This window comes from Nilaparvata lugens, chromosome 2 (genome assembly GCF_014356525.2).
Source record: "Nilaparvata lugens isolate BPH chromosome 2, ASM1435652v1, whole genome shotgun sequence".
In the NCBI taxonomy this organism is placed as follows: domain Eukaryota; kingdom Metazoa; phylum Arthropoda; class Insecta; order Hemiptera; family Delphacidae; genus Nilaparvata; species Nilaparvata lugens.
Genome location: NC_052505.1, coordinates 40,978,723 through 40,993,261, shown reverse-complemented (window position 1 = coordinate 40,993,261; position 14,539 = coordinate 40,978,723). Strand labels below are relative to the sequence as shown.

The window sequence follows — 14,539 nt, the reverse complement described above, 5'->3', positions numbered from 1 at the left end:
AACTGAAATTCAAAGATATCTTGACAGGATGGGGATAAATTCAGATTAGGTAAATGTTATGAATTTCTATTATTGGTGAAAACAATCGTTTATCGAAGTGGAATGCAATTCTTTACATTTTATTACTCAAATCCAAAGACCAGTACTTTCCAGGACTAAGTGTTCTGAACGTAATTTTCGATTAGTCACGCTTTGGCTTTTCTTGAAAAGAATGATAATTTCACACACAATAATAAGCTGCGGTACCGCGGTACTCATCCACCAACCTGTCTCCTCTCACTCCAAGGATAAGAAGGCGTAGGTTATGAAAATTATCTTAATAAGTTTTCCGAGAGGAGCGCTATAAAATAGAATTAGAACTACTTTTATTACTATTTGTGAATATTTCATGTTGTTCTTGAGAACATAAGAAATTATAGCTGAATCTAGACATCTAAACAAAACCAAAATCGATGAATATGTTAAGAAAACTACTATGATAGTACCGGTATCTCCGCGATGATGCTTTAATTTTTTCATTTAGGTGTAACACAGTATTATGTAGAGCAAACTTTGACGTTGCAAATTACATGACAATTTCAAGTAGCAAAAACATAGATTGGAGCGCAAATCTTTGAATAATAATATATTTGAAATAAGGTAAAATACCCTTCTTCTATTGTTGAAATCACGTTCGTAAATTGTTCAATGTCAGTTTCCTATTGGCATACTACTAATAATATTGATAAAAGGCAGTTGCTTACAGAAACTACAAAGCAGTTTCCAAAGTTGGACTGGACCTAGCTTGGAATTCTTTACACTGCTGACTGACCAAGGCACTGGACTTGGGAATGGTAGCAGCTAAACGATCCCTGGCACTGGCTGCCTGCAGAATGGCATTCACCTCTCGCTGACTTTGTCCATCAGCCTCGTCACAATCTTCGAGGATTGTGGAGGAGAGGACGTCAGACTTCCATGTCTTCCTCTTGGGAGACGGTACAGCTGGCACAGACGGCTTACTGTTCTTCAGACGTTCCACAGCTGAAGGCTTTCCTGGAGAACCAGCACTCCAGCCGGTGCGAAGCAGAAGCTGTTTGAAGTCATTCCGCGAAGTGGAATGAGACAAACCTAATCTAGACGAGTTGCTTGGAATTGGCTGGCGGAAGTTGGCTTTTGGGGAGAATTTTCTATCTAGCGAGGCATAGTTTCTGGTAGGGAGATTGGGCATTGGTTGTGGTGGAGAAAGGTGAGACCGGTTAGGTGGAGAGTATCTACTAACGTTTTCTATTTTTGTCGGTGGGGAGGAGGAGCTCAACTTTCTTGGTAGAGTGTATGATCCTCCCCCTACAACACCACCCTGCCTATCCGTGTACAGAGGACTAGGAGTAGGAGAAGCACTCAGTCTTTGATACTGGCCATTGAAGGGGATTCTCACTTGCTCGTGGGATTGATCCAGCACATTACTACCTTTCAACTGTGCTGTTGGGATGCACTTGGGCCAGTTGACTTGATTACTACTACTACCACCACTACTGGTCGGTGTTTCTGCAGGTTCAGGTGATTGTTTGCCCTTGAGCTTCATGATCTTCTTTTTTGATTGGTGGATGATTGCGTAGAGATCCATGGGTGATCGGGTGGGTGTTGAGCTGCGGATGGGGGACAGGGTGGTGGTGATGTTCATGGGTGGTGTGTTTGGCTTGGTGGGCGTGGATGAGCGCACCTCGTTCTGCGGGGTCACGTGTCGTTGCGGCCACGTGTCCTGCCACTGTCGCGGCGGCGATGATGCTCCATCTTCTTCTCTGCTAGACCCTTCTCCTCTTGTCTTGCTCTCTGCAATTCAACAACAATTTGTTTTGGTCAATGCTAACTATCATTAACAATATAATAACATTTCATTTTGATCCTTTCCTAGCGACTAGACGTTTTACAATACTGTAGAATACCTCCCTATCTGATACTGTAGAAAAAATTCGGGACCTATCCTGTATAAATTCTAGCGTGTTTGGGCAGAAGAGTATAAGTCGAAAAACACAATTTTTCAGGAGAGCGTTTTTTCAGTTCTATTCTATATAATGTGCATAGGATATTAAAATTGATTGATTCAATATTCAATTGAGGTCAATTTGAGAAAAAAATCATCAAACAAGATTTTGCTTATTTTGAAATCTAATTACTTGACTTATTACATCTTGACCACGTCAAGAAAATGACTTATACTCCTATTACCATCCTATGCAACATTATTTCAATTCAATTCTTAACAAACAATGGTAACAATACCTAATCCTTGATTATGATTTTCTAATTAATAACTGGGGAAGGCCCAAATTATCTCTTTATTATTAAATTAAGTGGAAATATTTCCACATCTGAATAAAAAATAATACCTATTCTCAAGTTTTACAAAAAAATACAAGCACTTTATTATTTATTTATTTATTATTGCACAAAATACACTCAATGGAATTATTTCTAAGTCAATGATTTTTCATTTATTATGAAATTACAGGAAATTTGTCACCTGGGCATAATGTATTTCATAAATTTTTAAAAGAATGTTGTGTTGTATAAATTTTGAGTTATATTAATAGTTCATTCACATGTAAATAAAACACACTGTTAACTATTACTAATTTATTTTCTTCATTACGCCAACCATTTCAAATTCTATTCAGATTCACTATCTTCAGTGACAGGATAGTTATCTGGAGCTTCTGTTGTCTGCATATCAATGTAGAACTGGTGGAATGTGGCTGGGATCAGTGGCAGCAAATCCAAGATATCTTTCTTTTTCTCTTTGGAGATGGGGAGTTGAGTCTTGTAGCATCTTTTTGGTTGAAGATCCATCCCTTGTTGACCTCTTCGGCAGACTGATAGAGTTTGAAATGGTTCATTTACTTTCAGAGTAGTTTTAAAGTAGATCACACCAACCTCTCTTGTGTAACGAAGCCATTTTATATGGTGCCAGTTGAATGGCTTACCTTCTGTGTCTTTCTTCCTCAGCAAGAGAGAGGTTTTCCAAAGGTCTGCGAAATTTAAGAAATCTTTGTAGGTCATTTCTCTTGCTTCAAACTTTCTAGCTTTCCCTACAGTACGTATAAGCTGACTCCAGTCATGTGGGTGGTGGATTGGAAATTTTAGCTTCTTCTTTTGCTTTTCAATCAAGCCATGGTCCACATCACAATCTAAGTGGCTGTGGCCACTCACCATAAATTTGTGGTCAATGACTTCTAGATTTTCACACTTTTGGATAGCAAATAAAAACATGGCAGCAACATGTGAATTCCGATTCTGGCCACCACAGGTGTCAGAATAGAGGGTTACCTGAGTCACTTCAGGGGGTAAACTACACAGCTCTTTGAAAATACAGGTCCCCACTTGATTTCCACCTCGCCCCCCTTCAACCTCATTCCACATGTAGCAGGTTACTTTGTTTCTGCTTGTTTCATGCAGGGTCAGGTTAAAAGTCCATAACTGTCTCTTGTAGAATGACACTGATGTATTCAAGAAGGGGGTTGGCAGGCACTGCTGCATGTCAAAAGAATAGCACCTCATATCATCACTCATTACAGCTGATTTCTTATCCTCATCTTTGGCTAGGTATGCTGTATCAGCTTCCTCATGATGCACTGCCAGTTGTTCTTTTGCTTCTTTCTTATCTTCTGCACTCTCAGCTATTTGTATTTTGGTGTTCAGCAAATCACATTTGTGGCATGTGTCCACTTTTGGCTTTTTGAAACCAATATTTAGTTTTTTAAATTCACGTTCATAAATTGATCTGGAAACTGGAGATTGTTGATTTTCACAGTAGAGTTTATACATAGTAGTGAGATCTAGATGAGGTGGTAAAAACCGACGAGTACTTTTGCGTCTTGTATAATGAGATTCATACGCCGGGAATGATAATATGTGCTGCTTGATTTCATCTAATTTGATGTCAGAGTACTTGTTGCTTGGTTTATGCCGTCCTCTGTTGTCATTTGAAATAGTTCCTGACACACTAGTATCTTGATTTAAAATTGCTAAGGTAACAAACATATTGCTTATGTCCAAGGTTCTCATGAAACAGTCTCTGCAAACTTTTGTTCGCTTTCCATCCACCTTGAGATGGAAAGTGTTTGTTACTTTCCTGAATTTTGCTTTATCAGGATCATCTGTTCGTCTGCGTGAAACACTTGGTACCTTTGATTCAACATGGCTTGCTACAAATGCAACTCTTTTGTCTCTATCACCTAAAGCCCAGAACTCATCACATATCTTCTCCCTTACTAGTCTGTCTCCATGTAGAGTCTCTAGAATTTCCTTGCAGTTCATTCGACAATTTTTAAGTGGTTTTGACTTTTTTTCACTAACTTCCTTTCCTTGAGATGTCAAATACTTTTTCCCAGTATTTCTCCTGTATTTCCGTTCTGATACCTTTTTTCTTGAAAATACTGGACTTTTATCTTGTGGAACTTCATTGAGCTCTATAGAAGTTGACTCTTCTGGCAAAGGTTCTTCGTCACTATCCAATCCACTTATATCCATTTCACTATTAGACTCACTCTCAGGAACATAATTTTTATCAGCATCAGAGTCATCAAGTACGTCAAAATCAGTTACATCCACAGCTTCATCTCTCACAGCTCCATCAGCAATATCAAATTCAAAGTTCATCTGTGTTGTATCAATTGTAGGAACAGTAACTTCATCAATATTGGAAACATTATCAAAAATCCCTTCAAGTGTAACAATACTAGTAGTTATATTGATTTCTTCATCCATCACAGCTTCTTCAACAATTTTGAAATCCACATTACCTATATTGAGTGGTGGAGCAGGACTCACTTCAAGAACAGCAATATCATTAGCAGGCTCTTCATATGCTGACTGATCATCAATAGTTTGAGATTGGAGTTTGGTAGAACACTCACCCACTGGTGGAACTATCAAATTGTGTTGAAGTAAAGAATAGTGTACACCACTGCAATTGAGACTCGATCCCTCATCAGAGTTGATATGATCTGGAATGAGAAAAAATATATAAATAATATTAAAACATAATAATATGTACTTTTACTCCTGCCAATCAAATTATAAAATTTGTGGGTGAAATAATGCATGTCAAAGTTTGTGTTTCTCTATGTAGTAGCAGGAAAATATTATCAATTCATATTTACAATTATATAATTTTAATCTACTCAGATTTCGACTCTATGTAGAAATCAAAGCAACTACAGAACTTATTATCAGCACTTGATAATAATAGTATGTCAAGAACATACATTTCCTTACTGAAATTTGTTGGAAACGTGACAAGTAAAGCCACAAAACCTGTCAATTACTTCAATGATAACATGGGATTATTGATGATACCATCAATTTGTTCATTGTTACTTGTTGTATGGACTAGGCTACAACTAAAAGATTTGACTTTTGAAAGAAATGACTTTTTCAGAGCTTGCAATCAAAAATCCAGGTTTAGATGATAATTTCATTCTATTTAAATCATTATAGCACATACAACTATATTCTTACTTGAATAAGGGAACACAGTGGATATTATACTACTTCATTCCACTGGCGGCTTGTGCCTACAAAATAGGTGAAGTTCCCGTATCTTTTATTGTACAGTACTTCACCTGTTTTGTGGGCACGAGTCGCCAGTGCTACATTTAACTATTTTTAAGTTTGTTCCCACATAATCGGCAAGCCGGCAATAAAATTACATTGGATAATGATTTAATATATTCAGCCTGAGTTTTTTAAACTTATGATCCAATGAAATATTGCTAGCTCTGTGTAAAACAAGCCTTACACCCGGTTGCACAAACGTCTGTTTACTTTTAATCCCAATTAAATGCCATGAGAACCAATAAGAGAAGCCCTCTGTTCAAAGAAACCTTCTCTGTTTGGTTCTTGTAGAAATTAATCGTGATTAAAATTTCACAGGCTTTTGTGCAACCGGGACTTAGTATCACTTACTACTCTATTAACTTAATATCCAGTTCAATGAAAAAACTAGCGAGTCCTTACCTTGTACTTGATTCTGCTGAGTTTGAACCATATCCAGAATCTTCTGACTTCTTGAGTTAATCTTCTTTGACTTAATCTTCTTCATCTTCAAGAAGGTTTTAAAAGAATATGTAATAATATTGAAACTTCCTTATATCTTAAAAAAGAATACGTTTTAAAAGAATACGTGAAAATATTGAAACTTCCTTATATCTATCTATTTGTAACTTCAAATCATAGCCATGTGTAAACAGCAAGACTGGCTCAGCAATGAATAGGAAAGTTAGGTTACCGGTATTTGATGCTTTCAACAAAACAGCTGCTCACATTCAAAAAAAGAACATCTGCCAACAATACATTTAAAATATTATATTTCTTGACAGCAACTTTATTTAATCAATTAATTATTCATTATAAATGGAATTGCTAAAAAAATTTATTCTACTGTTAATTTATAATTAATATTATTACAGTATTAAAATCAAGATTTCGAGTGGTCAAGAGAGCATAACATGACTTGTACTGTTTGTACCAGACTACCATTGAGTTTGGAGTGCTAAAAACAGAATAACATGACTTATACTGTTTGTACCAGACTTGTACTGTTTTGCTCAAACTGATTTGAAGTGACTTGGTAAGGTCAAAACAGTACATACTGACTTATACTGTTCTGCTATTGATGAAATTGAGTAGTTTGAGTTATACTATTTCTATCACATCAGTTTTAGGTCAGAAATGTTTCAGATAGACTTATACTGTTTTAACCAAGGGTGGCAAACTATATTCCCTACCAAATTACCGACTTATACCATTTTGACCATTTTGTGACTTATACTCTTTTGCCCAAACACGCTAGAATTAATACAATAATTATTGTCTCTCATACGAGTAGGTATGAACGTTAAGTAATAGAAATACATCAAACTTCTAATCTCAAGTTTTGGACAAATACTTCTTATTTCTTTCTTTTATTTTTATCTAGAGTATTCATTTATTTTTTTAATTATAGCAGTAAATAGTATGGTCATTGAGGTTATTGTGTGATTCAAACTGTGTCTACTGTAATGATGAATAGTACATAGAACCGTTTATAATAATTTGATTGTATGGTATGAGATGTTGTGGTTGAGGTATTTCTCCATAATTGAAAAAATCAGACGTTGATGTTGCCAATACCACTATATTAATAGTAGTAAGCAGTAACTGCTTAATAATATTACTCTACACTTATTGAAAGTAATACATTATACAGCAGGAATTTTGATAATTTTCTATAATCGATACTACAGTATTGAAAACTACAGTTCTATTCACTTGAGCTCTTCATGTGAATAAGTTAGGCATTGTTTAAAAAAATAAGTTATAATACTACAAGTTATTTGTAGGCAATAAGTTATAAGTAAGTTTCTGGTTTGAAAACTTGCAGCTTGCCACAAAAGACAAGTTTTGAAGGCAAATGTTTTCGAAGCAAATTTTATTGAAATTAAAGTTTCAAGGAAAAATGTTATCATAAAATTAAATTAAAACACATTTTCTTAGCTAACCTTTAAATTTAATATATTAAAGTGGTAAGGTACAAAACTATTTAATTCACGTTGATACAACAGGCAATTAAATATCTCAATATTTATCCCATGCTTCTCAAATATTAGTAGCAGCTTACATGTAAGTTCTCATTGTTTCATCAGATAGGCCTAATTATTGATGCTTCTCTCACTTATTTTCTTATATACATCGTCGACAAGCTTAATGAGGGCACTTCATTTTCAAATTTACAATTCTTGAAGAAAAAGAAAGAGTTTTCTACGTTCTTATTGTTTTCTAAAAAGTTAATTTAATTTCAAGAAACTTAAGTTTTAATGCCTAAATCAAATTATAACCATTTCACGCTGTGCTGAAACTACCGTACAAAATGTCATGAATATGGAAACTTGAATTTTGAGCAAATTAAACTATCTTTACCGAAAACGACAAAATATTGTTTTTTTATTCCATGATGGAAAAAATATATAATTAAAAGTAAAAAAATATATATTTTGACAAAGAAACTTGTGTTTAGTAGCCTAAACTCAGAAGTAGTAACATAGTTTCAAAATATACACCAATCTTGAGAAAAACTTGAAGAAAGCAATACCGTTTCTGTATATAGGTAATAACATCCCTGTTAATTCTGTCTAAATTTAATCAAAATGATGACAGTTCCTTCATAAGTTTTAGTCAACTTTTAAAACTCACCTTCTCGGTTGAGTAAAATGCTCTTGAACTGTACATTTTGTAGCAAACTACTCATCTTCAAAAAGAGTTCAGAGTTTTAATAGTCCTAAAGCCTTCCGCACACCGTTGCGAATCGCATGACGACGACTGCGCCAATTTCAACTGTTTAACCATAGTTTTTTAATTCTCCCACTCCAATCGCTTTCTAACAATATTTGCAGGGATGTGTACAAGGCTATAATCTTAAAAATAAAGTAATATTTGAAATCTGGTAATGCCTCTGTGTAATTTTCTAACAAAAGCAATTGGGATTTGCCAACACAAGATTTGGGAGAAAAATTATTCTATTAGTAATTGAAATTATTTATACCGTACCCTTTTCAAGGATCACTGTCAGGTAATAGTCATTCTGCTAAAATATTATACAATATCTTAATTGTAGTTTGAATTGTTGTGTTCACTTATTTTAAATTTTGCCATAACTTTAAGAATACTATCATAGAGAAACAATAGCTTAAGTAGATATCCCATGGTATAGGGCGTTTATGTCGCAACTTTTACTGTTATCTCAAGCCGATAGTCTTTCCCGTGAAGCTGTGTGTCGCTGGTAGTCTCTCATATTGTGCCGTTCATACACTCTCACCCGGTCAAAACAGTAAAAATCGACAGTAATCGGCTTGAGATAACAGTGAAAGTTGCGACATAATCGCCCTATACCATGGGATATCTACTTACGCTATTGTTTCTCTATGATACTATCTTCTAGACATAGTGTTCTACTCTTAAGAAAAAAATGTACTCTTCAACGTAGGTCCAAAAAAATCTCACATAGAACAAAAAAGGAACGAGATAAAAAGGTTACTGAGAATCCATCATTGGTCCAGAAATTCACAGTTAAATTCCATACTATTCTTCTGTTTTGGTGGTTAAATTCAATAGCATAAATAAAAAGATTGCACATCCAGTACCGTAAGTTATTAAAATATTTGACAACATTTGCAGAGAACTCAAATTTCAAAGTAAAATTGACTATGAATTAGAAAACTTACTACTATAAATTTTCTACAAATTTATTTCAGTCTTTTCAAGATTTAATACCAAGTGACATTATGTGAATATATAATGTTTTAATTTGATTATGACATCAATGCGACAGGCATAATTTCAAATTTGTTAAAAAAATCTTTTATAACAGAGTAACAGTGTTCATCTTGATTATATTTATTGATAAATCCAGATTCATAGTTCAGAAAACTTGTGGAAGAAGAATTCAAGGCAGTTGTATTTGTATGTAATTATAAGTTGAAATTTACATTTGTTAAGTTGTCTACAGTTCACCTGGACCAACGGATTGTACCTAACTCTGTTGAATAATAATTATCATAGCTTTTCTTGCTTCATGATTTGCGTTTGAATTTATTTGGTGTTCATCAGACCTGATAAAGTTCTGAGATGTACACATCCAATTGAAATGTGAAATGAATTATCTTACTAACTTACTTACTTGACTTAAATTATTTTATCTAAATTGACTTACTCCTTTATACTCTGAATTTTTATTTTGGTTTGCATATTATTTGTCATTGAGTAATTGGACATTAATTATATTGCCAACATACAATTTTCTACAAGATTATCAATCAACTAACGCATTTAGCTTATATCAAATTAATATCTCCATATCAGTTCTTATTTCACAGCTCCTCATGGAATGTAGCAATAATTGATACTCATTAAATGTGATTAGTCATTACACCTATAGAATTAATGGTCCATTATTTAATATTATTCTAAGAACCGGGCGGGTCTGGATTCTCACTTTCAAGCCGAAATGCTGATTATAGTCTGAAAATTGTTCTAAAAAAATATATGAAGCGGGATTTTAAAGCTTGTTTCGAAAGTCAATGATAAAATTTCAACCAACAGAGGTTGGAATTTCAAATTTCAATATCAATCATCTTAAGGAACTCTCAAGAGGATAGAAAATCTAAAAATTATAATTATATTCAATAATTTTAGAAATTGAATGATGGCCTTATATTAGTGGAATAAAATGTATGTTTTACAAAATAGTTGTTCCCCCAACACGATATGTGAACCAAGTATAGGCCTACAAGTATACCAAATAAAATAAAAGTTACACAGAATTCACCTTGATAGAGGAATTACAGAGCTTTTACAGCCCATTACAGTATTGATAGAAATCTATTGAAGTATGAACTCATGAGGTTAGAAACCAACTAATCGCATATACTGTAATTGCATACAAACCAGAGCGCCAAAGCAGTCAAATTAAACGATACACCGGACTCCATTATCCACCATGTGACAATATGTACAACCTTTAAACCAATATTTAGTGATTTATTTGTATAAAAGGGTGTACTAGTTTCTTGTTAATAATCAACTAAAGCAAAAGGATAGAAACCACACAGAGAAGTGAAAAGTGCAAAAAGGCAGTTGTTACCATATTTGAGTATTTTGGTGAGACCAAACCCAAAACCAAAATTGTTTTGTTGTTTACTTCATGGAACCCAGAAGGTGAAGGAGTATAACACAAACATGCAAAATTACCAGATTTATTTCAATTTATTGCTCTTTTTTGAAAGTATAGTACACATTTACAAAAAAATAAGCAGAAATCTAGAAATAAAATAAACTGTAAATAAACTATGTATCTATTCAGACAATTATGAAAGCTCAATAATATCTAGCCTAATTCAATGCAATGTTAATCTACAAATTTACAACAATGGTTTGGAAATCTAAGAAAAAAAGTACTTTGATACTATAAGATATCATCAAACTTTCATCCATAGTCATACACTTCAAATTCAAAGCAATATTGAGAAATCATTGAATACATTCAATTTTCTAATCCATAACAAGATCAATTATTATTCTACGATGCTGTAATAAAAATTTCTAAATGATCTACTTCTATGGATTTTATATCCTATTCTGTTTCAATAAGCTATGTAGTTTTATTATTAGTGTATATTCTCTCATTTTATTGGAACAGTGAATTGAAATCTAACTATAATAAACGTTTCTACAGGCAAATCTTACTCAAAAAGGTTAACATCATTCAATCCTCTAATCCACTTCACTAAATATAATCTTTCAGTCGTCCCTACTATTTTTTCTATTATTAAAAACAAATTCACACTCATTCCTCTTTCTCTCTTCTTTCCCTTTTTCTCTCTTTCTTAGACAGTCACATTTTTCTTATAATATTAGAATTCTAAAAAGCAGGTACATGGTAAATAATTCATAAATTAGTTTGGAAGACAAATACTGAATCTCATAGGAAATTCATTGAATGATGTTAGACGGTTGGGTAAAATATATGAAATTCCACTTCGAAAATCAAAGTGTCTAAAAAATGTTATACCATAAATAGATTACTACTGTAGTATATACCTGAGAATTGAGTACAAGGCATTAAATACGAATTGAATACGTAGGCACATGTTGTGTAGGAAATAATAAAAAAAATTAATTTTAATTTTTGGAAAAAAATCAAAATAAAAACAAAAATAATGTTAATGAGACCAAATATATTAATTGCTCCATATTTGGAAAATGTATGAAAATAGTAGAATGACATCTGAATTTTTAATAACGATGAATCTTAGTTGAATTTATTAAAATATTTGGGGTTGTGACGATTTTTCAATGAAGAATTATTCAACAACTGCCCTATTCAACATATTTATTATTGAACTAACTCTCAACCAAATGCTACATCTTTCAAGGTCACATTACAAAGCACCAAAATAAGTTTTTAGTTACCGTACGGTACCTTTTGTTTTCTAACCATACTATGTGATTTATGTGATAATACACAATGTGGAACAATGGACGACATAATGACAGGGATTATTTAAGGTATACCTACTATCCTATCAACAATAAATAACTTATACGGGTAGCTTCAATTTTCAAATTTCTAGTGACTCGAAAAATCGAATTTCTATATGAAGGCTATAATGCTGAAAAGTCTTGAAGCCAGTAGGTGGTATATTAACTCTGAAGTCATCTACATCAGTCTATTCAACAAGAAAAACGTGGTTTTAGTGGTTTTTCTACAAATAAGAATCACACACAGTACTAAAAAATACAAAATATTTACAAAACTGTACACTTTCTCAACGTACAATAGGCACAAGAAGCAAGCTAGAAAGTGTAATCACGCTACCGGCACACGCATGCAAGCACACATAATCTACCAACAAATAATGCAAAATCCCAATTTAAATGTGTAATTTACAATTATCACAGCCTTAAATATAATATTAATGGTAATGTAAAAATAAAGAAGTACAGCACATCAAAGAGAAATTACAAGTGACACATCTTTAAAAATGATATTCCATTTTTTTAGTTTTCAATGATACTCGTAGATACAGAGTTATAATTTCAAGAACATAATTTTTTCATAAATAATCTTTATATGACTGGAAAAAAATAGTGATGCACGTGATGGAATATATTCTATGCGTAGTAGATTTAGGAAATGAGTCTTTCATAGAGTAATCTATAATATTTATATGAATGAAAGCTTGAAATGTCTTCTATCTTACAGCTTTCCCAACATATATGAAATAAATTCATATAACCATGAAACTCCAACAATCAAATGAAATTATTCAAAACATTCTCACAATAGACATTTCAAGTGACTTATCTTCTCCAAATTGTTCTAGACAAATTTCATATGCGTAATTTGTCCATGAATGATAAGTTATCTCTATAATATTTATAATTAACTCAAAACTACCCAATATAGACCAGTTGATCTGTTAATTTATGTTTCTTTTTCAAATAAATTCGTTAGACATTGAATAGGAAATAGTTAATATCCAGTTAATATTCAATAAAATATAAAATGTGTTTTATAAAGGAATTCAAGAGATATATGTACAAAGGTGGTGGTAGTAGTAGTGGAAGAAGCTGAGGAGTATGAAGACCAAGTATAACCGAGAAGTAAAAAAGAAAAAAGCAAAACAATCTAGAAAGAGCAGAATAATTAGTAAGAAAGTTACTTCTGAAATGAGAGCCAGGAAGATATTACTTTAAAATGAGTTCAAATACTTCACTTCACAATTTTGAATATTTGTCTAAAATTGGAAGAAAATCATATTGGGAATCTTAATATTGAAGTAAGCTCAAGTAATTAACCAATTAAATTTTTGAGTAATATTAAAAATAGAGAATTCATTTAAAAGCATAGATAACTTTTTCAGTGGAAAAAATTTAATGCTTAACAACCTGAATAAGCAACTATAAAATAATATATTTGAGTGAGTATAAATGAGATTAACTACCATATCATGGAAACAAGATTTTTCTAGAAACGTACTAGAAAATACCACGATAGTACTAGAACAACTACAATATTTTTGTAACTGTTGTTTTAGAATTTGATAGGAAAATATCTGTAGTTTCTTTACTATTCAAAGTTTATTAGTATAGTTGCTTATCAAGATTCCAAAAATGATGTTTCCAACACAATATTATTCTACCTTAATAGACTTTTCATGTCGATGAAAAATAACAAGGTAGCTTACCTAGGCTAGGTGGTTACACAATTATTATTGAAAACCTGAATTGATTCATTAGAGCTTCCAAAGATACTAAAATAATAATATGAAGTTATGTCTTTTTATAGGAAGCGTCTCTAGCATTGAGGAAATCAGCCATTGAATGGTAGCCTACAGTAATCTGAATTGGAAAGTTTAATATCTCATCAACCGGCTTATATCAGGCAAATATAAGTGAATGTTCAGTTATAGAATTCAGGAACTCATTCACAATAGAATATTTCAATTTAAAAAAATAGCCAATTACCTATTAATAAATAATCACGTACATACCTGCATGAAATATAAATAATATTCTTAGGACAAATGTGACTGGAAATCGTTAATTTGAAGATTTTGATGTGAAAATGAATGAATATCAAGCAGCTACACTTGAAAAATATCTGAGATTCATGAATGATGATACGATGATATTTATAACTTTTTAAATGTAACTTCCCGTTGAAATTCAAAGAAATCTATTTGGGCTGTAAATTTCAAAACCTCAAGAATGTCGAATTGAAATATCGAAATTAAAATCGATCGTCGATATACAGTATAACAATAATCAAGATAAGGAAATAATTAGCTCATTGTTCTTATAAGAAACATATTATTATCATTACGAAGTGGATAATTTGTCAAAAATGTGTCTCGAAGTTTCCAGTTACTTTAATAAGCTTTTGTCTAAACAATACTAAAATAGGTGCAATCCAACTATTACTCGCAGTGATGTGTTCTATGGTGTGCACACACGTCAGCGACTA

General features: G+C 32.6%; 1 protein-coding gene across 1 annotated transcript in view; it reads right to left on the bottom strand.

Annotated features, from left to right (window-relative positions):
• Positions 1-217: 217 nt before the first annotated feature.
• Positions 218-14,539, bottom strand: part of LOC111050321 (mucin-17) — a 138,193-nt gene continuing 123,871 nt past the window's right edge. Inside the window, exon 7 of the mRNA XM_039421220.1 lies at positions 218-1,809. Coding sequence (XP_039277154.1) covers positions 749-1,809 — 1,061 coding nt within the window. The 3' untranslated portion in view covers positions 218-748. The remainder of the gene's footprint in view (positions 1,810-14,539) is intronic.